The following is a 24537-nucleotide window of genomic DNA, read 5'->3' as shown; positions in this document are numbered from 1 at the left end:
TTTTTTGTTTGTTTTAAAATCAAAATGTGACGAAATATTTCTGTACAAATAAACCATCACGTCCCCTAAGTTTTCAATCACATAACGACAACATTATCATGTCCACTTTGCGACCTGCTTTAGGGGATAAGTAAAGGGAAGCGATCACTGGCGTTGATGACAAATGTTCACAGTCATAGAGACAGAGGCGTAGCAAGGGGGGGGGGGGCGGCGGGGGTTGGGGGTGCGGACCGCACCGGATGACACCCGACCTCGCTACGCCACTGTGGATGATCCCTTAGTCTTTTTTAATAACAAACAATTGAACTGCATTTTTGAGGGGTGGGGGGGGGGGGGGGGTGGCATTTTGGAAAGGAGGGAGGAGTCTGGCTTTTGTGAAGGTGTGTTACAGTGGTGAGGGTGGGTGGGGTAAAATCGTCAAAAAAGCATGTCATTTATGGATGACACAGCCCCCCCCCCCCTTTTAGTAGTAGCTGGAATGTCTTTTCAATACCTCTTTTTTTCTTTAATAGTCAAATAAAGATGTAGATAGAAGTATTCGTTTATATTAAAAAATATATTAAATGCTTGGTATAATTAAAAAATAAGCATTTTAATTTTATTTATTTTTAATTTTAAAAATTTGTTAAAAATGACGTCATCAAAAATTGCAGTCTAGCTCTCCCAAATGAAAATATTCAAGGGAATGTACTCTCACCTAGTGGTTAACATTTTTTCCGACGGCTTCATTGACAACCAAATTCTCTCTCTCTATCAAATTCATTATCAAATTCCACACTCTTAAATGTTGTGATTAAAATAATACATAGCTTTTTCAATAATGGTAAACTATATTTATAAGTACTTATCATCTCATTAGTTGATTTGTTTAGTAAGCATTTAAACATACATTATTTAGAAAATTACTAGATTCTAGAACTTAGAACTAGAATCTAGATTCGGTAATCTATCGTTTTAGGTACGTAAAATCGCCCGCGACTAGTAATGTGAAAAACAGGTGACTCCTTACATTTTAATAATTATTTCACATTTTGAGGAGGATTTATGTTTTGAAAAATACAAAAATGTTTCCTTGTTTCATTTATGTACCTGTTTCTAAACAATCGAATTAAAACTTTTCAGTAATAAATGAACACCAGCGATGTTTCCAACAGATGCAACCATGCTCATTTACTATAGCAGCCATTTTGTTAAAGTTTTATTTTTATAGACTTATAGCGCAAGATTCAGGCGGAAGTCACTCTATTTTACAAATGGCTGCTGTTTATATAGCAAATCTTGCTTGCTGTTTAAAGTTAATTTCGGGCCTATATTGATATATTTAGCCATTGATTTAGGTTTATTATTCATTTATCTATAATATTTGACACAAACATATCACAATATACTTCTATTACAGCCTTGACAATGAGGTAACGTTTTCGTACATTAATAGCCGCGGGCGATTTTACGTACCCAAAACGATAGATTACCCTAGATTCTAATCATCATGGATTCAGTATCAGTAACAATTTAACAAACGAGTTGGCTCGCCTACAAGCCAGACACTGCAGACAGCAAAAGTCGGAAAAAGACGTCGAAAACTTAGTTCTAGAGTCTAAGACTAAGAGTCTACTCTAACTAAAACTGAAGCTTAAATAAATTAGCCTCTGCGGCTAAATTTGTTAACATTTAATAACAAGCCTAATTTTAAGATGTTTTTATTGTAGATCTAGAAAAGATTCTAGAATATATCTTTTCTGTTGTGATTTTTTCCTGATATGGTCTGTTAATAATTATAGATCTAGTATTAATAGTATTAGTATTGCTCACTATCTGGAGGCGGGACCAGTTGTTAACATTAACATGAATATGGCATCCACACCGGATGCATAACTTCAAACGAATTTTTTGTTATAGTTTCAGTGACCATTACTTTTAAAATTGTTTACCACGAGCAAAATGGTGGGTTTTTGCCTTATAAAAACAAACTGTGGCAGGTTTTAAAAACCATTTGACCCCTATTGCCTATTGGTTGATCACTAGTGTCAGTGAGGAACTCTGGTGCATTGCCAGTTAAAAAGTTGAACCAATTTAATTGTGGCTTGCCGTGGCTTCAAACATAATGGTTGTAATGGAAAGGTGTGTCATGCCATGGCTGTGAGTGACAATATTAAATTAAGTAATTTAGTTCAAAATTAGTGCCAAATGTTTACATTGAAAATTGAGTAAATTTTAGATTTAGCGAGAATATCTAAAATATTTAATATTATATTGCCTATGGCGCACTATGGTATGAACTTCTCAGACCGAGCTAATGTAGAGCTCACATGTAAAGTGTACTTTATTTTGTTCTCTTCTTATTTAATTGTCTTATCAGTCCAAAATGTAAAAAATATAATTTTATAAAATAGCTGAATGTAGACTACAACTTGAACACTAATATCTCGCATGCGTGGTAGTATGCTATAATTGAAAATTATATAATTTAACATATGAACCCATATAACCCCAAATATGTTTTTTATCTTGCTTGGTTTGGGGGACAAATAAAAGTGAAGTAATTGACAATCTCAAAAAGCAATGTTCTTGCTATGACTTATGCTATACACCAATGCTACTGATATCTAAACCAAAGTGAACTCACAGTAACCCTAGACCCCTGTTGGTATTTTTCTCCCGCTGACAAGACAACATGAGCTGGTGATCAAAGGAGCAACAATGTTAAGAATTGGTATATTTAAAAAAAAATCTAAATCTAGTAAAGCTATAGAATTTAAAAAAAGCATAAAACACTTGTGATAGATTAACTAGCTGAATACTTTACTTCTCGCACAAGACTTATGTCTGATTTTCATGTGAGGTTCCGAACCATTATTTTCAGAGATTTGGGAGGCATGACATTCACTATTCGGCCACTTTGTCTTACCTTAAATAGTTAATATTTAATGATTTTGTATATAGTGCTAAATATAGGATATTTAGAAATCATAGGTCCTAATACTAGCAAATACTTAGAACTATTTAACACACAACAAAATACTTGCAAATCCACAAGAAAAATCAAATAAACACAAAAGGAATAATTTTAATACATGTTATGTGAATGTGTAATAGGAGGGCCTATAGACCAAACTTGATGCCTGGTCCGAATAACTGTCAGGGCTTTAGGGACCTGGCTCCTAATAGCCACCTCCTAAATTAAAATTTAAAATATATAGACCTTTGAATTAGATCTAGAGCAGTGGCGGAACTAGAAAAAACAATTAAAAGCAGAACCAAAGTGTCTGCTTGTAATTCAATCAAAAAGCTGTTCACAACAAGACTAAGTTCTAAGTCACCTGAGTGTAAAAAACAATGCTGTTTCAGGTTTAGTGATCATATAGAGGTAAAATTGGTAAAGACAAGATTTACACTCTTCAATTTGAATGTAGTAAATTTGGACATTTTTTAACAGTAGATTTAGGTTGATGATCTACAGTGTAAAAAAAAAACTTAATTTGTTATTAAAACTATGTCTGGATTCTATTCAATAAAATATATCAATAAAAGACTTTTTATCTTGCCAGGCTTAGATAGGCTGATCAGCCCCACAAACATTTGTCCTCATCTTCCTCGAGCCACACATCATCTGAGAGCCACACATTATCCCAGAGGTTCTCACCATCCTAGAGCTACACACCATCTCAAAGGTCCTCATCACACAGCCACAAGATGCTGGTCCCTATATTTTCACTGAAGCTGAACCATAAAGTTATTCCCCGCACTGTTGCTGTGGGTCACTATGATGGGACACACCCTGCCCTCACATGTGCTACCGCTGCTGGAAAGGTAAATCTGTTGGTTGTCATGACAATATATCTCAGCATTATTGCTGCAGGAGATATTTTGTCAGTGAGGTATTATTTCCTGAGATATTTTATCAGTGAGATATTTTTTCCAGAGATATTTTGTTCTGTTCCCCCTGTTGTCACTATTAGTCTGATACAAAAGTAGCTTTATTTCTAAAGTAACATGTGAAATGATAATCATTGTTAGACAGTGCCAGTGGACTTTACTCCCATAATTTGTTGTAGGTGTTGATACACAGCCCCCACACCCACCAGCAGAACCCAGGGGAAGATTCCAGCATCAACCTGCTCAACATAAACCAACAAGTGACCTCCCTGGCCACAGGGCTCCTGGACCCAGACAACGAGGGGGAGGTCCTCGTTGTGGGCACCCCCACCAATGTGCTGGCTTATGACATCAACAACAACAAGGATATCTTCTACAAAGATGTAAGTTGTCACCAGTTCTTTCTGTGTTACATATCTAGACCTTTTTGTGTTACACATTTTGACCTTTTTTGTCTCACCTGTCTAGAGCATATGACATATTACAAGTGTACATCTGTTCTTTCTGTGTTACATATATTGACCTTTCTGTGTTACATATATTGACCTTTCTGTGTTACATATATTGACCTTTCTGTGTTACATGTTAACCTTTCAGTGTTACATATGTTGACCTTTATGTGTTACATATGTTGACCTTTATGTGTTACATATGTTGACCTTTATGTGTTACATATGTTGACCTTTATGTGTTACATATGTTGACCTTTATGTGTTACACATGTTGACCTGTACACATCCAGAGTCCAGATGGAGCCAACGCAATAAAAATTGGGAGGATTGGATCCATACCATCACCACTAGCTATAGTGGGGGGAAACTGCTCCATTTTAGGCTACAACCAGCAGGGGGAAGATAACTTCTGGACAGTAAGTACATTGCACTTGTCATCTTTATGTCATATCTTAGCTCATGTCATCACATCCTAGGTCATGTCATATATAGGCCATGTCATCATGTCATATCATGTCATACCATCATGTCATATCCTAGGTCATGTCATCATGTCATATCTTAGGCCATGTCATACATATACACAGACATAACCTTGCTGTGACATGTCAGTTGTGCTTGTGTTTTCAGCAGCGCCAGACAAGAAGAATAAAAAGATTATTTTTATTTTACTCTCCCCCCCCCCCCCCCTCCAGGTCACAGGGGACAATGTGCAGTCTCTGTGTTTGATGGACTTTAATGGGGATGGCCAAAATGAGGTTTGTTTCTTTTTCTATAAGCTTTCTCACTGGTCTCACCTGTTTCACCTGTCTCACCTGTCTCACCTGTCTCACCTGTCTCACTTGTTCCACTTGTCTCACCTGTTTCACATGTCTCACCTGTTCACTTGTTCCACCTGTCTCACCTGTTCACTTGTTCCACTTGTCTCACCTGTCTCACCTGTCTCACCTGTTTCACCTGTCTCACTTGTTTCCTGCCTCACTGGTCTTGCACTTGTAAGTGTGTGTAGACCTGTACCAAACACAACTCAGCTTTCTACAAACTTGAGTCAGATCCACAACAGGATACATTCACTCATACAATCAGTGGTCGTAGGATTGAAACTTTTTATTTCCAACTTCATTTTATGTCACAAGTTGTTGTACTTAAAGCACTTATTATTTTCTTTCTCTAATATCACGTGTTTGTTATTTAAATACATCGTTGATTATTTGATACTTGTAGCTGATCGTGGGGTCCGAGGATTACGACATACGAGTGTTTAAGGAGGACGAAATCATCGCTGAGATGACAGAAACTGAGGTGATTTAATCATACGTCAACATAGTCCTCATAACCGCCATTTTTGTGGTGTTTTTTTTTTACAAGAATTCTCTCACATTAAATATACCTAACGAGCCGACCCGCAGCGTATCATATGCCGCTATTTAGTCGTTTTATTTTCTACTTTTCAGTAATTCATAATTTGTGAATTCGACAGTACCAATGCTGCCACTGAAAATATTTGCTTTAAAACACTACCCCCCCCCCCCCCCCCCCCCTTTCCCCTAACCCCGACCCTACACCCCCCCTCCCTCCCCCCCCCTTGTGAAAGCAGCCTCCTCTTAGTTATTTATTAGTTACCTCCTGTAAGTTTAAAATCGAACTAAATTATCTGCCCCTAATAGAAACCCGGCTCTACGGCTCTACGATTTGTAAACATTTAGCTTTGTAAACATTTAGCGTGACCACAACTCACCAGACAATGTGGGGGTGGGGTGGGGGTGGTAGTGATAGTGATAGAGAGAAAGAGAGGGGACTGCAAGGAGGCACTTGCATCTTGTTTTCTAATAGCTCCCAGAGGAGAATTATATATATAGATTCTTAAAATTTTAACTGGATGCAAGAATTAAACTGTGTAGTAAAGTTTTTAATTAGTAGAAAATTGTAATATAAGAGGGAGATAATTTGATGAAGTTTACCTTGTGAGCAGGTGATCACCTGCCTGTCTAACCATAATTTGATGAAGTTTGCCTTGTGAGCAGGTGATCACCTGCCTGTCTAACCATAATTTGATGAAGTTTGCCTTGTGAGCAGGTGATCACCTGCCTGTCTAACCATAATTTGATGAAGTTTGCCTTGTGAGCAGGTGATCACCTGCCTGTCTAACCATAATTTGATAAAGTTTGCCTTGTGAGCAGGTGATCACCTGCCTGTCTAACCTGATGGGCACCAGGTTTGGCTACGCCCTGTCCAATGGAACTGTAGGCGTGTATGAGACACAGTCGCGCTGCTGGAGAATCAAGGTCAGAGAGTTTTTTATTTCAAACATTTTTTGAGAAAAACACATTTTCATACTTTGCGAACAGAATTTTTATTGAAAAGTTTAAAAATAAAATGTCTTCAGCAGTTAGCTTGAATATTTGTTTAAAAAATCAATTTTGTTGTAATAAGTACAAGAACCGTATTATTTATATTTTAATTACATGTCTTGTTGTGTTCTATTCCTGGACTGACTTGTGATCCTGTATTGATGTAGTCTAAAAACAAAGCTGTGGCCATTCATGGATTTGATCTTGATGGGGATGGTGTGCAGGAGCTGATTACAGGCTGGAGTAATGGCAAGGTGAGCCAGCCATCTAAGGGTTAAACTGTTCACGTCTGTAACTGGCCATCTAAGAGTTAATGAATCATTAAAAACCAAATTTTTATTGTCCACTACAGTGAATCATTAAGAACCAAATTTTTACAGTCCACTAGAATGAACCATTAAGAACCAAATTTTTATTGTCCACTACAGTGAATGATTAAGAACCAAATTTTTATTCCACTACAATGAATCATTAAGTCATTAAGAACCAAATTTTTATTGTCCACTACAGTGAATGATTAAGAACCAAATTTTTATTGTCCACTACAATGAATCATTAAGTCATTAAGAACCAAATTTTTATTGTCCACTACAGTGAATGATTAAGAACAAAATTTGTATTGTCCACTACAATGAATCATTAAGTCATTAAGAACCAAATTTTTATTGTCCACTAAAATGAATCATTAAAAACCAAATTTTTACCAAATTTTTATTGTCCACTACAGTGAATGATTAAGAACCAAATTTTTATTCCACTACAATGAATCATTAAGTCATTAAGAACCAAATTTTTATTGTCCACTACAGTGAATGATTAAGAACCAAATTTTTATTGTCCACTACAATGAATCATTAAGTCATTAAGAACCAAATTTTTATTGTCCACTACAGTGAATGATTAAGAACAAAATTTGTATTGTCCACTACAATGAATCATTAAGTCATTAAGAACCAAATTTTTATTGTCCACTAAAATGAATCATTAAAAACCAAATTTTTACCAAATTTTTATTGTCCACTACAATAAATCATTAAAAACCAAATTTTTATTGTCCACTACAATGAATCATTAAGAACCAAATTTTTATTGTCCAGGTTGATGCCCGCAATGACAGAACTGGTGAAGTAGTTTTCAAAGACAATTTTAGTCATTCATTAGCCGGCATTGTACAGGTGTGTAGCATTAGCTTGTAACATTTAGTTGTAACATTGGTTTGGTGTAACATTTTGATGTAACATTGGCTTGGTGTAACGTTGGGTTGGGCTGTGCTATAGGATTTTACTCTTGTAAAAGTGTATTTATTTCTAGTCTAGTCTATTCCCCAGGTTAATCTATCACCCCCCCCCCCCCCTCCCCCAAAGGGGCATTACTACCCACATTGAGGAACTCTCAACAAAATGTTTTTTTAGTTTATCTTTTCTAAAGTTGTTTATCAAGCTTTTAGACATTTAATAAACATCATAGAACAAAATTTAAACACACATTAACACTTGTCACAATTTCCTATTCTATTAGCCTTGGTTAAATTTAGATGGGAAAACATTTTGACCTAGTTAGAGTGATTAAAGTTACAGTTTTTGACCTGATCTTGCAGGCTGACTATCGCATGGACTCTAACTCCAGATCAGAGCAGCTGATGTGTGTGTCTGTGGAGGGAGAAGGTGAGCGCTACAGTAGACACAGTACTGCTCATCTGTCTAGCTAGTACTACAGTAGACATGTTACAGTACAGCTCATCTGTCTAGCTAGTGCTACAGTAGACATGTTACAGTACAGCTCATCTGTCTAGCTAGTGCTACCCTGCCTCACAGTCTAGCTAGTGCTACCCTCTCTCAGTCTATCTAGTGCTACCTTGTTTCACTCTAACTACACTGTCTCAGTCTTGCTAGTGCTACCCTGTCTCACAATCTAGCTAGTGCTACCCTGTCTCAGTCTAGCTAGTGCTACCCTGTCTCAGTCTAGCTAGTGCTACCCTGTCTCAGTCTAGCTAGTGCTACACTGTCTCAGTCTAGCTAGTGCTACCCTGGTTACAAGTTTATTTAAAGAATCATCTCAAACTTCTAAAACTAAAAAAGTAATCTTCCAGGATACTATGAATGCCTTGTTCTATTCTTGCATCTAGTCAGGGGATATAACCAAGTTTGTTATATTCTTGCATCTAGTCAGGGGATATAACCAAGTTTGTTCTATTCTTGCATCTAGTCAGGGGATATAACCAAGTTTGTTCTATTCTTGCATCTAGTCAGGGGATATAACCAAGTTTGTTCTATTCTTGCATCTAGTCAGGGGATATAACCAAGTTTGTTCTATTCTTGCATCTAGTCAGGGGATATAACCAAGTTTGTTCTATTCTTGCATCTAGTCAGGGGATATAACCAAGTTTGTTCTATTCTTGCATCTAGTCAGGGGATATAACCAAGTTTGTTCTATTCTTGCATCTAGTCAGGGGATATAACCAAGTTTGTTCTATTCTTGCATCTAGTCAGGGGATATAACCAAGTTTGTTCTATTCTTGCATCTAGTCAGGGGATATAACCAAGTTTGTTCTATTCTTGCATCTAGTCAGGGGATATAACCAAGTTTGTTCTATTCTTGCATCTAGTCAGGGGATATAACCAAGTTTGTTCTATTCTTGCATCTAGTCAGGGGATATAACCAAGTTTGTTCTATTCTTGCATCTAGTCAGGGGATATAACCCAGCCGCAGGGGCTACTGCTCTGATGGACTCAAATGTTGAACAAGATACTATCAGAGAGTTGAGCCAAAGGAAACAGGTCAGTGCTGTGCTGGGTGTGAACTGAGGTTAATTGCTAATCAGTGACCAATGTCACTCAGTGACCAATGTCACTCAGTGACCAATGTCACTCAGTGCTAATTGGGAATCTGTCCTGCATGCTTTTTGTGTGTGTTAAATGACGCAATCCATGAGATGACTGGGTGACCGTGACCTTTTGAAACCCCCAGAACCTGATGTTGGAGCTGAAAAACTACGCAGAAAACTCACGAGTGGCATTGTCAGGGGAGGCCGTGGGATTTGCTGCAGCCCATGCTGCGGAGATGGACAAGAATGGCCCTGGCCAGGGAAAATTTCCATTTGCTGGCCTAAAGGGATTGCAGGTAGATTTTATATTTTTTGGCCTAAATGGATTGCAGGTAGATTTTGGGTGTCTAAAAATGTTTGTAACATATAAAGTAGCAAATGTGTTATATTTTGTAGCAATTTCTTAGGATCAGCTTTGATTGTATTGTGTTGTGTTTACAAGATGTTTTAAAATAAGTTTCAGCCAGTAGATTTTCTCTGCTCATGTTTGCCTAAGAACTGGTGTATGACCTTGTGTTGATGAGTTTACTTCCTTGTGTTGATGTGTTGATGAGTTGACTTCCTTGTGTTCCCCAGGCTGGGGGCGGAGTGGGCTTTGATACATCTGGAGTTGGGGCCGGGGACAGTCAGTCTGTGTCCAGGCCAGGGCTGGCTGGGCCACTCATGGGGCCAGGGGCACAGATTGGGCTGGCTACCCTAGGGACACAAGGGCCCCCCTTTGGACTGACTGCACAAGGGCCCCCCTTTGGACTGACAACACAAGGGCCCCCCTTTGGGCGGCTATCACCAGCTGGTCAAGCACAAAATTTTAAACTTGGAGCCATGGGAGAAGTGGGCAAAAGTTCCATGGGCATGATACCTGTAAGTCTGTGGTGATACCTGTAAGTCTGTGGTGATACCTGTAAGTCTGTGGTGATACCTGTAAGTGAGTGGTAATACCTGTAAGTTTGTAGTGATACCTCTAAGTCTGTGGTGATACCTGTAATTGTGTGGTGATACCTGTAAGTTGTGGTGATACCTGTAATTGTGTGGGGATACCTGTAAGTTTGTAGTAATACCTGTAAGTTTGTGGTGATACCTATAAGTTTGTGGTGATACCTGTAAGTTTGTAGTGATACCTGAAAGCATGTGCTGGTACATGTAAGTGTGTGGTGATACCTGTAAGTGTGTGGTGATACATGTAAGTGTGTGGTGATACCTGTAAGTGTGTGGTGATACCTGTAAGTTTGTGTTGATACCTGTAAGTCTGTTGTGATACCTGTAAAATTGTGGTGATACCTGTAAGTTTGTGGTGATACCTGTAAGTTTGTGGTGATACCTGTAAGTTTGTGGTGATACCTGTAAGTTTGTGGTAATACCTGTAAGTTTGTGGTGATACCTGTAAGTTTGTGTTGATACCTGTAAGTCTGTTGTGATACCTGTAAAATTGTGGTGATACCTGTAAGTTTGTGGTGATACCTGTAAGTTTGTGGTAATACCTGTAAGTTTGTGGTGATACCTGTAAGTTTGTGGTGATACCTGTAAGTTTGTGGTGATACCTGTAAGTTTGTGGTAATACCTGTAAGTTTGTGGTGATACCTGTAAGTTTGTGTTGATACCTGTAAGTCTGTTGTGATACCTGTAAAATTGTGGTGATACCTGTAAGTCTGTGGAGATACCTGTAAGTCTGTGGTGATACCAGTAAGTTTGTGTTGATACCTGTAATTGTGTGGTGATACCTGTAATTGTGTGGTGATACCTGTAAGTGTGTGGTGATACCTGTAAGTCTGTGGTGATACCTGAAAGCATGTTCTGGTACATGTAAGTGTGTGGTGATACCTGTAAGTGTGTGGTGATACCTGTAATTGTGTGGTGATACCTGTAAGTGTGTGGTGACACCTGGCTGACCTAACCATTTGCTGTCCCTAGGCTAACACCCAGCTGCAGACAACCCTGTCAGTCCACCCAGGTGATCAAACACAGCCAGTAAGTTCTCACTCATTGCACACACATAGCTCAATTGTTGCTCACTCATTGTTCTACTTGTGCTGTTATTGTAAACTAAAGTTTGTCTTTAGAAATATTTAAATTTTATTTCTTTTCCTTTAGGCTCATGTGGAACTTTTTATCACTACCACCAATGGTAAGTCTAACTGTATCACCACCACATTTTTGATCATGCTATTTAAAGGGATATGCTCATTACAAAATCACCAAAGGGTTTCTTGCATTTTTGGATACTTTGTCCATTTTTGTAATAAGAAAATAATAACTTTAATGAGAAATTTTTTTTACCATTTTTAAAACACCATTTTTATCACCTTATTAATTAAAAAATAATTCTTTTTTTCCAAATCTTACAAGCTCGCTATGAAAAGTTTAATATCCATCATCGTAAGCTGGATTTTTCATGTATTTGATTATCTTATTTTCAATGATCTCAGAAACAGCCAAAGCTTACAATTGCCTTTTCAAGTTACACAGATGTGATTTTTTCGTGACCTACTTTTCCTTACTTTTTGCAGTTTTTTTAACCCTAAAAAGGCTACTATTTTTTAAAATTTATTATACAATACCCCCCCTTGTTTTCAGTAATTGTCCTTCATGCAAAAATAAAACTTTTGTCACGAGGGATTTGTGATGGGTTTCTTTAAAAAAAAAATGTGGTAAATAATATGCAAATTTTGAAACTTTTTCATACTAAAAAGGGTAGATTTTTCAGACTTTGTAGAATTCTGACCAGCAGCTCTTTCAAAAAGTTGTCGTGGCAAAAGTTTTAATATATACTGAAATATAGGCCTTTTATATTTGATTGCTATATGTGCATAAATAAAAAAGCCTTAGCTTTTTACAAGTACCAAAAAGTTAAAAATGGCGGAGGTTTTTTTCAGGTTTCCATGACAACCATTTTTGTGTGTTTAATACTTACTTTCATGTGCCAAACATGGTAAAAGTATTCAAAAGGTTTTAGATCCTAAATTTAAAAAAATAAAAATAAACTGCAGATATCCCATTAATATCTAATCCAAGCTAACTCTTGTCAAAAAAAACTATTTCTTCCCCTGCAGAAACCATCATTAAAGCTGTTCTTATATTTGCTGAAGGAATTTTTGATGGGGAATGTCATGTTGTGTAAGTAAATGATCAATCCCTTTGACCAATCATGACTTATTTCCCTTTGACCAATTATACCTTACTTTCCTTTGACCAATCATGACATACCTCACTTCAACCAATCATGCCTTACCTCCCTTTGACCAATCATGCCTTACCTCCCTTTGACCAATCATGCCTTACCTCCCTTTGGCCAATCATGCCTTACCTCCCTTTGACCAATCATGACTTACCTCCTTTGACCAATCATGACTCACCTCCCTTTGACCAATCATGACTTACCTCCCTTTGACCAATTATGCCTTACCTTCCTTGACCAATCATGACTTACCTACCTTTGACCAATCATGACTTACCTCCCTTTGACCAATTATGCCTTACCTCCCTTTGACCAATCATGACTTACCTCCCTTTGACCAATCATGCCTTACCTCCCTTTGACCAATAATGACTTACCTCCCTTTGACCAATCATGACTTATCTCCCTTTGACCAATCATGACTTACCTTCCTTTGACCAATTATGCCTTACATCAGTTTGACCAATCATGCCTGACCATAAATGATCTCCTCTCCAGCCACCCTAACGCTGCCTCCCTGACCAACTCTGTCCGAGTGCCCATCATCCCACCCAAAGATGTGCCCGTGGACCTGCACATCAAGACACTTATAGGGCAGAAGAACAGGTAAGCTAGTCAGGTACAGTTATAGTCTCATCCAACAGCCATGTTCCCCACCACACATGTAACAGCCATGTTCCCCTCTGTTCCCCAGCACACATGTAACAGCCATGTTCCCCAGCACACATGTAACAGCCATGTTCCCCTCTGTTCCCCAGTACACATGTAACAGCCATGTTCCCCAGTACACATGTAACAGCCATGTTCCCCTCTGTTCCCCAGTACACATGTAACAGCCATGTTCCCCAGCACACATGTAACAGCCATGTTCCCCAGCACACATGTAACAGCCATGTTCCCCTCTGTTCCCCAGTACACATGTAACAGCCATGTTCCCCAGCACACATGTAACAGCCATGTTCCCCAGCACACATGTAACAGCCATGTTCCCCTCTGTTCCCCAGTACACATGTAACAGCTATGTTCCCCAGCACACATGTAACAGCCATGTTCCCCTCTGTTCCCCAGCACACATGTAACAGCCATGTTCCCCTCTGTTCCCCAGTACACATGTAACAGCTATGTTCCCCAGCACACATGTAACAGCCATGTTCCCCAGCACACATGTAACAGCCATGTTCCCCTCTGTTCCCCAGCACACATGTAACAGCCATGTTCCCCTCTGTTTCCCAGCACACATGTAACAGCCATGTTCCCCAGCACACATGTAACAGCCATGTTCCCCTCTGTTCCCCAGCACACATGTAACAGCCATGTTCCCCAGCACACATGTAACAGCCATGTTCCCCAGCACACATGTAACAGCCATGTTCCCCTCTGTTCCCCAGTACACATGTAACAGCCATGTTCCCCAGTACACATGTAACAGCCATGTTCCCCAGTACACATGTAACAGCTATGTTCCCCAGCACACATGTAACAGCCATGTTCCCCAGCACACATGTAACAGCCATGTTCCCCTCTGTTCCCCAGTACACATGTAACAGCCATGTTCCCCAGTACACATGTAACAGCCATGTTCCCCTCTGTTCCCCAGTACACATGTAACAGCCATGTTCCCCTCTGTTCCCCAGTACACATGTAACAGCCATGTTCCCCAGCACACATGTAACAGCCATGTTCCCCTCTGTTCCCCAGTACACATGTAACAGCCATGTTCCCCAGCACACATGTAAGAGCCATGTTCCCCTCTGTTCCCCAGTACACATGTAACAGCCATGTTCCCCAGCACACATGTAACAGCCATGTTCCCCTCTGTTCCCCAGTACACATGTAACAGCCATGTTCCCCTCTGTTCCCCAGTACACATGTAACAGCCATGTTCCCCAGCACACATGTAACAGCCATGTTCCCCAGTACACATGTAACAGCCATGTTCCCCAGCACACATGTAACAGCCATGTTCCCCTCTGTTCCCCAGTACACATGTAACAGCCATGTTCCCCTCTGTTCCCCAGTACACATGTAACAGCCATGTTCCCCAGCACACATGTAACAGCCATGTTCCCCAGCACACATGTAACAGCCATGTTCCCCTCTGTTCCCCAGTACACATGTAACAGCCATGTTCCCCAGTACACATGTAACAGCCATGTTCCCCTCTGTTCCCCAGTACACATGTAACAGCCATGTTCCCCTCTGTTCCCCAGTACACATGTAACAGCCATGTTCCCCAGCACACATGTAACAGCCATGTTCCCCTCTGTTCCCCAGCACACATGTAACAGCCATGTTCCCCAGCACACATGTAACAGCCATGTTCCCCTCTGTTCCCCAGCACACATGTAACAGCTATGTTCCCCAGCACACATGTAACAGCTATGTTCCCCAGCACACATGTAACAGCTATGTTCCCCAGCACACATGTAACAGCCATGTTCCCCAGCACACATGTAACAGCCATGTTCCCCTCTGTTCCCTGGCCCACTTGTAACAGCTATGTTCCCCTCTGTTCCCCAGCACACATGTAACAGCCATGTTCCCCAGCACACATGTAACAGCCATGTTCCCCTCTGTTCCCTGGCCCACTTGTAACAGCTATGTTCCCCTCTGTTCCCCAGCACACATGTAACAGCCATGTTCCCCTCTGTTCCCTGGCCCACTTGTAACAGCCATGTTCCCCTCTGTTCCCCAGTACACATGTAACAGCCATGTTCCCCAGTACACATGTAACAGCCATGTTCCCCTCTGTTCCCCAGTACACATGTAACAGCCATGTTCCCCTCTGTTCCCCAGCACACATGTAACAGCCATGTTCCCCTATGTTCCCCAGTACACATGTAACAGCCATGTTCCCCAGCACACATGTAACAGCCATGTTCCCCTCTGTTCCCCAGTACACATGTAACAGCCATGTTCCCCAGCACACATGTAACAGCCATGTTCCCCAGCACACATGTAACAGCCATGTTCCCCTCTGTTCCCCAGTACACATGTAACAGCCATGTTCCCCTCTGTTCCCCAGTACACATGTAACAGCCATGTTCCCCAGCACACATGTAACAGCCATGTTCCCCTCTGTTCCCCAGCACACATGTAACAGCTATGTTCCCCAGCACACATGTAACAGCCATGTTCCCCAGCACACATGTAACAGCCATGTTCCCCTCTGTTCCCCAGCACACATGTAACAGCTATGTTCCCCAGCACACATGTAACAGCTATGTTCCCCAGCACACATGTAACAGCTATGTTCCCCAGCACACATGTAACAGCCATGTTCCCCAGCACACATGTAACAGCCATGTTCCCCTCTGTTCCCTGGCCCACTTGTAACAGCTATGTTCCCCTCTGTTCCCCAGCACACATGTAACAGCCATGTTCCCCTCTGTTCCCTGGCCCACTTGTAACAGCCATGTTCCCCTCTGTTCCCCAGCACACACTTCCATGTGTTTGAGCTGACCAGGGAACTGCCCAGATTCTCCATGTATCTACTGGCCAGCAATGACCTGCCTGACCCCAGGAGCTCCGTCCACTTTACCTTGAATGACCGGCCACAAAGGGTTTGTAGTCATGGCAACCAGCTGCCCTGGGCTTTGCTTCATTTCTTGACCAACATATAGCTGTAGCATTAGACTTGACATCACAAATATTTCTTGACCAACATATAGCTGTAGCATTAGACTTGACATCACAAACATTTCTTGACCAACATATAGCTGTAGCATTAGACTTGAAGTCACAAACATTTCTTGACCAACATATAGCTGTAGCATTAGACTTGACATCACAAACATTTCTTGACCAACATATAGCTGTAGCATTAGACTTGACATCACAAACATTTCTTGACCAACATATAGCTGTAGCATTAGACTTGACATCACAAACATTTCTTGACCAACATATAGCTGTAGCATTAGACTTGAAGTCACAAACATTTCTTGACCAACATATAGCTGTAGCATTAGACTTGAAGTCACAAACATTTCTTGACCAACATATAGCTGTAACATTAGACTTGACATCACAAACATTTCTTGACCAACATATAGCCAGCTGTAACATTAGACTTGACATCACAAACATTTCTTGACTAACATACAGCTGTAGCATTAGACTTGACATCACAAACAACTTCTAAAACCAATCCTCTAAAACAATCCTCTAAAACAATCCTTTAAAACAATCCGCTAAAACAATCCTCTAAAACAATCCTCTAAAACAATCCTCTAAAACAATCCTCTAAAACAATCTTCTAAAACAATCCTCTAAAACCAATCCTCTAAAACAATCCTCTAAATTAATCCTCTAAAACAATCCTCTAAAACAATCCTCTAAAATAATCCTCTAAAACAATCCTCTAAAACAATCCTCTAAAACAATCTTCTAAACCAATCCTCTAAAACCAATCCTCTAAAACAATCCTCTAAAACCAATCCTCTAAACCATTCCTCTAAAACCAATCATCTAAAACAATCCTCTAAAACCAATCCTCTAAAACAATCCTCTAAAACCAATCCTCTAAAACCAATCCTCTAAAACAATCCTCTAAAACCAATCCTCTTGCTTGCCAGTTTTTGATGTGGATTAACCAGAACTTTCTGGTGCCAGATGAACTGACCTGCGAGGGTGACCTCCACTACACCCTGGTCAGCATGCGAGAGTCTGGCACCCTGCGACTGCGCATGTCACAGACCGGTCAAGTGGCCATCCACACGGAGGACATGAACCTAGCAGGGGACATCATCCAGTCTCTGGCACAGTTCCTCAACATTGAAGACTTGCAGACCACAGCAGACTTCCCCGTGGAGATTGAAAACCTGAAGATGGTTTTAGTTAAGGTCAGGTTGGGTTTAGTTAAGGTTGATGTTAAAAAAAGAATGGGTTGATGTTAAAACCATGGGTTGATGTTAAAACTGGGATGGGTTGATGTTAAAACCAGGATGGGTTGATGTTAAAACCAGGATGGGTTGATGTTAAAACCAGGATGGGTTGATGTTAAAACCAGGATGGGTTGATGTAGGATGGGTTGATGTTAAAACCATGGGTTGATGTTAAAACCATGGGTTGATGTTACAACAAGGATGGGTTGATGTTACAACCAGGATGGGTTGATGTTAAAACCATGGGTTGATGTTAAAACCAGGATGGGTTGATGTTAAAACCAGGATGGGTTGATGTTAAAACCAGGATGGGTTGATGTAGGATGGGTTGATGTTAAAACCATGGGTTGATGTTAAAACCATGGGTTGATGTTACAACCAGGATGGGTTGATGTTACAACCAGGATGGGTTGATGTTAAAACCAGGATGGGTTGATGTTACAACCAGAATGGGTTGATGTTAAAACCATGGGTTGATGTTAAAACCAGGATGGGTTGATGTTAAAACCAGGATGTGTTGATGTTAAAACCAGGATGGGTTGATGTAGGATGGGTTGATGTTAAAACCATGGGTTGATGTTAAAACCAGGATGTGTTGATGTTAAAACCAGGATGGGTTGATGTTAAAACCAGGATGGGTTGATGTTAAAACCATGGGTTGATGTTAAAACCATGGGTTGATGTTAAAACCAGGATGGGTTGATGTTAAAACCAGGATGGGTTGATGTTAAAACCATGGGTTGATGTTAAAACCAGGATGGGTTGATGTTAAAACCAGGATGGGTTGATGTTAAAACCAGGATGGGTTGATGTAGGATGGGTTGATGTTAAAACCATGGGTTGATGTTAAAACCATGGGTTGATGTTACAACCAGGATGGGTTGATGTTACAACCAGGATGGGTTGATGTTAAAACCAGGATGGGTTGATGTTACAACCAGAATGGGTTGATGTTAAAACCATGGGTTGATGTTAAAACCAGGATGGGTTGATGTTAAAACCAGGATGTGTTGATGTTAAAACCAGGATGGGTTGATGTAGGATGGGTTGATGTTAAAACCATGGGTTGATGTTAAAACCATGGGTTGATGTTACAACAAGGATGGGTTGATGTTACAACCAGGATGGGTTGATGTTAAAACCATGGGTTGATGTTAAAACCAGGATGGGTTGATGTTAAAACCAGGATGGGTTGATGTTAAAACCAGGATGGGTTGATGTAGGATGGGTTGATGTTAAAACCATGGGTTGATGTTAAAACCATGGGTTGATGTTACAACCAGGATGGGTTGATATTACAACCAGGATGGGTTGATGTTAAAACCAGGATGGGTTGATGTTACAACCAGAATGGGTTGATGTTAAAACCATGGGTTGATGTTAAAACCAGGATGGGTTGATGTTAAAACCAGGATGTGTTGATGTTAAAACCAGGATGGGTTGATGTAGGATGGGTTGATGTTAAAACCATGGGTTGATGTTAAAACCAGGATGTGTTGATGTTAAAACCAGGATGGGTTGATGTTAAAACCAGGATGGGTTGATGTTAAAACCATGGGTTGATGTTAAAACCATGGGTTGATGTTACAACAAGGATGGGTTGATGTTACAACCAGGATGGGTTGATGTTAAAACCATGGGTTGATGTTAAAACCAGGATGGGTTGATGTTAAAACCAGGATGGGTTGATGTTAAAACCAGGATGGGTTGATGTAGGATGGGTTGATGTTAAAACCATGGGTTGATGTTAAAACCATGGGTTGATGTTACAACCAGGATGGGTTGATGTTACAACCAGGATGGGTTGATGTTAAAACCAGGATGGGTTGATGTTACAACCAGAATGGGTTGATGTTAAAACCATGGGTTGATGTTAAAACCAGGATGGGTTGATGTTAAAACCAGGATGTGTTGATGTTAAAACCAGGATGGGTTGATGTAGGATGGGTTGATGTTAAAACCATGGGTTGATGTTAAAACCAGGATGTGTTGATGTTAAAACCAGGATGGGTTGATGTTAAAGCCAGGATGGGTTGATGTTAAAACCATGGGTTGATGTTAAAACCATGGGTTGATGTTAAAACCAGGATGGGTTGATGTTAAAACCAGGATGGGTTGATGTTAAAACCATGGGTTGATGTTAAAACCATGGGTTGATGTTAAAACCAGGATGGGTTGATGTTAAAACCAGGATGGGTTGATGTTAAAACCAGGATGGGTTGATGTTAAAACCATGGGTTGATGTTAAAACCATGGGTTGATGTTAAAACCAGGATGGGTTGATGTTAAAACCAGGATGGGTTGATGTTAAAACCATGGGTTGATGTTAAAACCATGGGTTGATGTTAAAACCATGGGTTGATGTTACAACCATGGGTTGATGTTAAAACCAGGATGGGTTGATGTTACAACCAGGATGGGTTGATGTTAAAAACATGGGTTGATGTTAAAACTGGGATGGGTTGATGTTAAAACCATGGGTTGATGTTAAAACTGGGATGGGTTGATGTTAAAACCAGGATGGGTTGATGTTACAACAAGGATGGGTTGATGTTAAAACCATGGGTTGATGTTAAAACTGGGATGGGTTGATGTTAAAACCATGGGTTGATGTTAAAACCAGGATGGGTTGATGTTACAACCAGGATGGGTTGATGTTAAAACCATGGGTTGATGTTAAAACCATGGGTTGATGTTAAAACCAGGATAGGTTGATGTTAAAACTGGGATGGGTTGATGTTAAAACCATGGGTTGATGTTAAAACTGGGATGGGTTGATGTTAAAACCATGGGTTGATGTTAAAACCAGGATGGGTTGATGTTAAAACCAGGATGGGTTGATGTTAAAACCATGGGTTGATGTTAAAACCAGGATGGGTTGATGTTAAAACCAGGATGGGTTGATGTTAAAACCATGGGTTGATGTTAAAACCATGGGTTGATGTTAAAACCAGGATGGGTTGATGTTAAAACCAGGATGGGTTGATGTTAAAACCATGGGTTGATGTTAAAACCAGGATGGGTTGATGTTAAAACCAGGATGGGTTGATGTTAAAACCATGAGTTGATGTTAAAACCAGGATGGGTTGATGTTAAAACCAGGATGGGTTGATGTTAAAACCATGGGTTGATGTTAAAACCATGGGTTGATGTTAAAACCAGGATGGGTTGATGTTAAAACCATGGGTTGATGTTAAAACCATGGGTTGATGTTACAACCAGGATGTGTTGATGTTAAAACCAGGATGTGTTGATGTTAAAACCATGGGTTGATGTTACAACCAGGATGGTTGACCTCCACAGGTGGATGAGTTCCATAAAGTCAGGACAAAGCTGACCGCTGAGATGGCTGACCACTCCAACCTGATACGTAGCATGGTGGTCAGGGCTGAAGATGCTCGTATCATGGGGGACATGTACGTACACATTTTTATATCTGGGACATGTACATACACATTTTTATATGGGGAACACGTATGTACACATTCTTATATGGGGGACATGTACGTACACATTTTATAATGGTGACATGTATGTACACATTTTATATGGGGGACACAATGTACACATTCTTATATGGGGGGCATGTATGTACACGTTTTCATATGGTGACAGGTATGTACACATTTTTATATGGGGGACACATATGTACACATTCTTATATGGGGGACATGTACATACACATTTTTATATGGGGGACATGTACATACACATTTTTATATGGGGGACATGTACATACACATTTTTATATGGGGGACACATATGTACAAATTCTTATATGGGGGACATGTACGTACACATTTTTATATGGGGGACATGTTTGTACACATTTTTATAATGGTGACATGTACATACACATTTTTATATGGGGGACACATATGTACACATTCTTATATGGGGTCATGTATGTACACGTTTTCATATGGTGACATGTACATACACATTTTTATATGTGGGACACATATGTATACATTTTTAAATGGGGGGCATGTATGTACACATTTTTATATGGGGACATGTATGCACACATTTTTATAATGGTGACATGTATGTACACATGTTTATATAGGGGACATGTATGTACACATTTTATATGGGGGACATGTACATACACATTTTTATATGGGGGACATGTACATACACTTTTATATGGGGGACATGTGCGTACACCTAATAATATAGGGGATATCTATGTATGAATTTATGTTTATGAAATATATAAAATAACTAGTATATATATATATATATATATATATATATATATATATATATATATATATATATATATATCCCTGTATGTGCAGGAAGAGTATGAGGAAAGGTTACATGGAGCTGAATGACCTCAACCGTGACCTAATTGCTGGCTACAACATCAGGTGCAACAACCACCAGGAGCTGGTCTCTTGTCTCAAGATGGTCAACCAGGTCATACAGAAGGCAGGACGCTTGAGAGGTCAGTGTTAGGTGACCTTGAGAGGTCAGTGGTAGGTGACCTTGAGAGGTCAGTGGTAGGTGACCTTGAGAGGTCAGTGTAAGTTGTAAGTTGATCTTGAGAGGTCAATGTTAGATGACCCTGATGGGTCAGTGTTAGGTGACCTTGATATGTCAGTGTTAGGTGACCTCAAGAGGTCAGTGTGAGGTGACCTTGAAAGGTCAGTTGTTTGTCGCCCTGAGAGGTCAAAGTTGTATGGTCTAGAGAAGTCAGTGTTTGTGTTAAGTCTAGATGACCTAGTGATGTTGAGTTCTAGTTGTGTCTAGATGTGCTGTTGATGTTGATGTTACCTCGTGTTCTACTCATGTTACAGTGGGCAGGTACAAGACACAAGTGATTGCCTCTTGTCGTAACGCCATCAAAAACAACAACACACCCTCGCTCTTCAAGATCATCCACACCGGTGTGGAGTGAGGATCTCACCTCAAGGTCATCATTTAGGGTGGGGGAGGGTGTGGAGGTATTTTTGTGGAAACAAGTTCTATAGTTGAGATGTTATTCTCTGAATGCTGTGAGACAGTTTATGGAAACAAGTTCTGTCGTTGAGATGTGGTTCTGTGAATGCTGTGAGACAGTTTAGAATGATTTTCTCTCACCATGTTGCTGCTGTATGATGCCACTTGTTGATTGCTCCAGATTTTTTTATCTTCAGGTTGTATGAACATTGTGTTGTTTTCTTATTGAATGCACAAAATTGTGACCTTTGAACTCCTAAATGTTCTCACCTGTTGTGTGTTGGATGGATTGTAAGACAGATTTAGTGAGTGAAAGAAACCCTTGTTTATTGTTTGTCTTTATAAAGCCTGCTGTAACCGTCCTGTTTTAGTGTATTGATTTTGGCAGTGTATGATGTACTTAATGGTGAGGTGCATCTTTGATGTGCTTCTTACTGTAGAATTTATCAACATTTTCTTCAAACACCTTTGTCACACACCTGCATCAAACACCATCACACACCTTTATCAAACACCTTTGTCACACCTGCATCAAACACCTTTGTCAAACACCATCAAACACCTGCATCAAACAACTTCATGACACACCAGCATAATTTAAAAAAAATAATTTTCAGTGTCAGGTTACTGTCTGCTAGGTCTGTCTCTCCAGTATTTGAACTGTGTGTGTGTGAATCTGATGTGTGTGTGTGTGTGTGTGCGTATGTGTGTCAGCACATCTAGTGTGTTTGTCAGTGTGTGAATATGTAAATCCAGTGTCCTGTAAACACACCACAAAGACCTACTGTAAGATCTTTGATGCCATAAGTTTGTTTTTATCCGTCCAGAATGATATATTTCGTACTGTAAGATCTGTTCATGTACACTATTTTAAGATATGTTGTATGTTTAGACTTTAAAATAAATTTTCTACTAAAACTAACATAATAATGTCATGTATGTTGTTTAGATTGCTAATGTCACATACAGTGATGTTGTACTAATGTCAGGTTACATTTTGTTGCAAATGTTAAAAGCTGGGTTAAAAATAAATAAATCTGACTACACAATTTCTTTTATCTCAGTTGAAAACAAATCTCTTCAATTGCTTTCTGGATGAACTGTTTATTCACTTTCATTATCTTTATAGCCGATTCTCTTCATGTGTTCGTTCATAGCTTTATATGTTCTGTGGTGTGTCTACACCACCATACACATATGTCGTCACACCACCATACAATGGTACACATGTGTCACCACACACCACCATACAATTGGCGTCACCACACACCACGGTACACATGTGTCACCACACACCACCGTACACATGTGTCACCACACACCACCGTACACATGTGTCACCACACACCACCGTACACATGTGTCACCACACACCACCGTACACATGTGTCACCACACACCACCGTACACATGTGTCACCACACACCACCATACAATTGGCGTCACCACACACCACCGTACACATGTGTCACCACACACCACCATACAATTGGCGTCACCACACACCACGGTACACATGTGTCACCACACACCACGGTACACATGTGTCACCACACACCACGGTACACATGTGTCACCACACACCACGGTACACATGTGTCACCACACACCACGGTACACATGTGTCACCACACACCACGGTACACATGTGTCACCACACACCACCGTACACATGTGTCACCACCCCACCAGACACAAATCATACACCCAGCAGTTCTATAAATAAATAATGTATGACTCAAGTTACAGTTATGGGAGATTATGTCAGTGATTGTGTCTGTGATTGTGTCGGAGATTGTGTCAGTGATTGTGTCGGAGATTGTGTCAGTGATTGTGTCGGAGATTGTGTCAGTGATTGTGTCGGAGATTGTGTCAGTGATTGTGTCGGAGATTGTGTCAGTGATTGTGTCAGTGATTGTGTCGGAGATTGTGTCGGTGATTGTGTCGGCAAGCACAAGGCTGCATCCATCCTTTAACATTCTCAATATTTGGTGGCACTCGCTTCTCCAAGAAACGTCCCGGGTTTTCT

General features: G+C 40.2%; 1 protein-coding gene across 1 annotated transcript; it reads left to right on the top strand.

The window, feature by feature from the left end:
- Positions 1–690: 690 nt before the first annotated feature.
- Positions 691–23544, top strand: LOC131944142 (Bardet-Biedl syndrome 2 protein homolog). The gene is made up of 22 exons (XM_059304656.1): positions 691–823; positions 3549–3810; positions 4056–4259; positions 4619–4744; positions 5024–5086; positions 5553–5630; positions 6509–6613; positions 6847–6933; positions 7777–7854; positions 8277–8343; positions 9365–9456; positions 9647–9799; positions 10080–10364; positions 11412–11468; positions 11592–11625; positions 12551–12614; positions 13174–13281; positions 16112–16238; positions 17253–17519; positions 20865–20977; positions 21866–22014; positions 22367–23544. The coding sequence occupies exons 2-22, from the start codon at positions 3694–3696 to the stop codon at positions 22465–22467; spliced, it is 2475 nt and encodes an 824-aa protein (XP_059160639.1). The 5' UTR covers positions 691–823; positions 3549–3693; the 3' UTR covers positions 22468–23544.
- The last annotated feature ends 993 nt before the right edge of the window (positions 23545–24537 follow it).

The sequence above is a fragment of the Physella acuta genome, unplaced genomic scaffold (assembly GCF_028476545.2).
Source record: "Physella acuta isolate Inbredline_101_S28 unplaced genomic scaffold, ASM2847654v3 ptg000483l, whole genome shotgun sequence".
NCBI lineage: Eukaryota > Metazoa > Mollusca > Gastropoda > Physidae > Physella > Physella acuta.
The sequence above is the reverse complement of the archived record's forward strand: the minus strand, read 5'-3'. Positions and strand labels throughout refer to the sequence as shown.

Bases quoted from the DNA above. Each gene is read 5' to 3' on its own strand.
- LOC131944142 (XM_059304656.1), top strand. From the start codon at position 3,694: ATGCTGGTCCCTATATTTTCACTGAAGCTGAACCATAAAGTTATTCCC. The intron at 4,745-5,023 runs GTAAGTACATTG...CCCCCCCTCCAG, and splicing joins GGGAAGATAACTTCTGGACA to GTCACAGGGGACAATGTGCA. The intron at 10,365-11,411 runs GTAAGTCTGTGG...TGCTGTCCCTAG, and splicing joins GTTCCATGGGCATGATACCT to GCTAACACCCAGCTGCAGAC.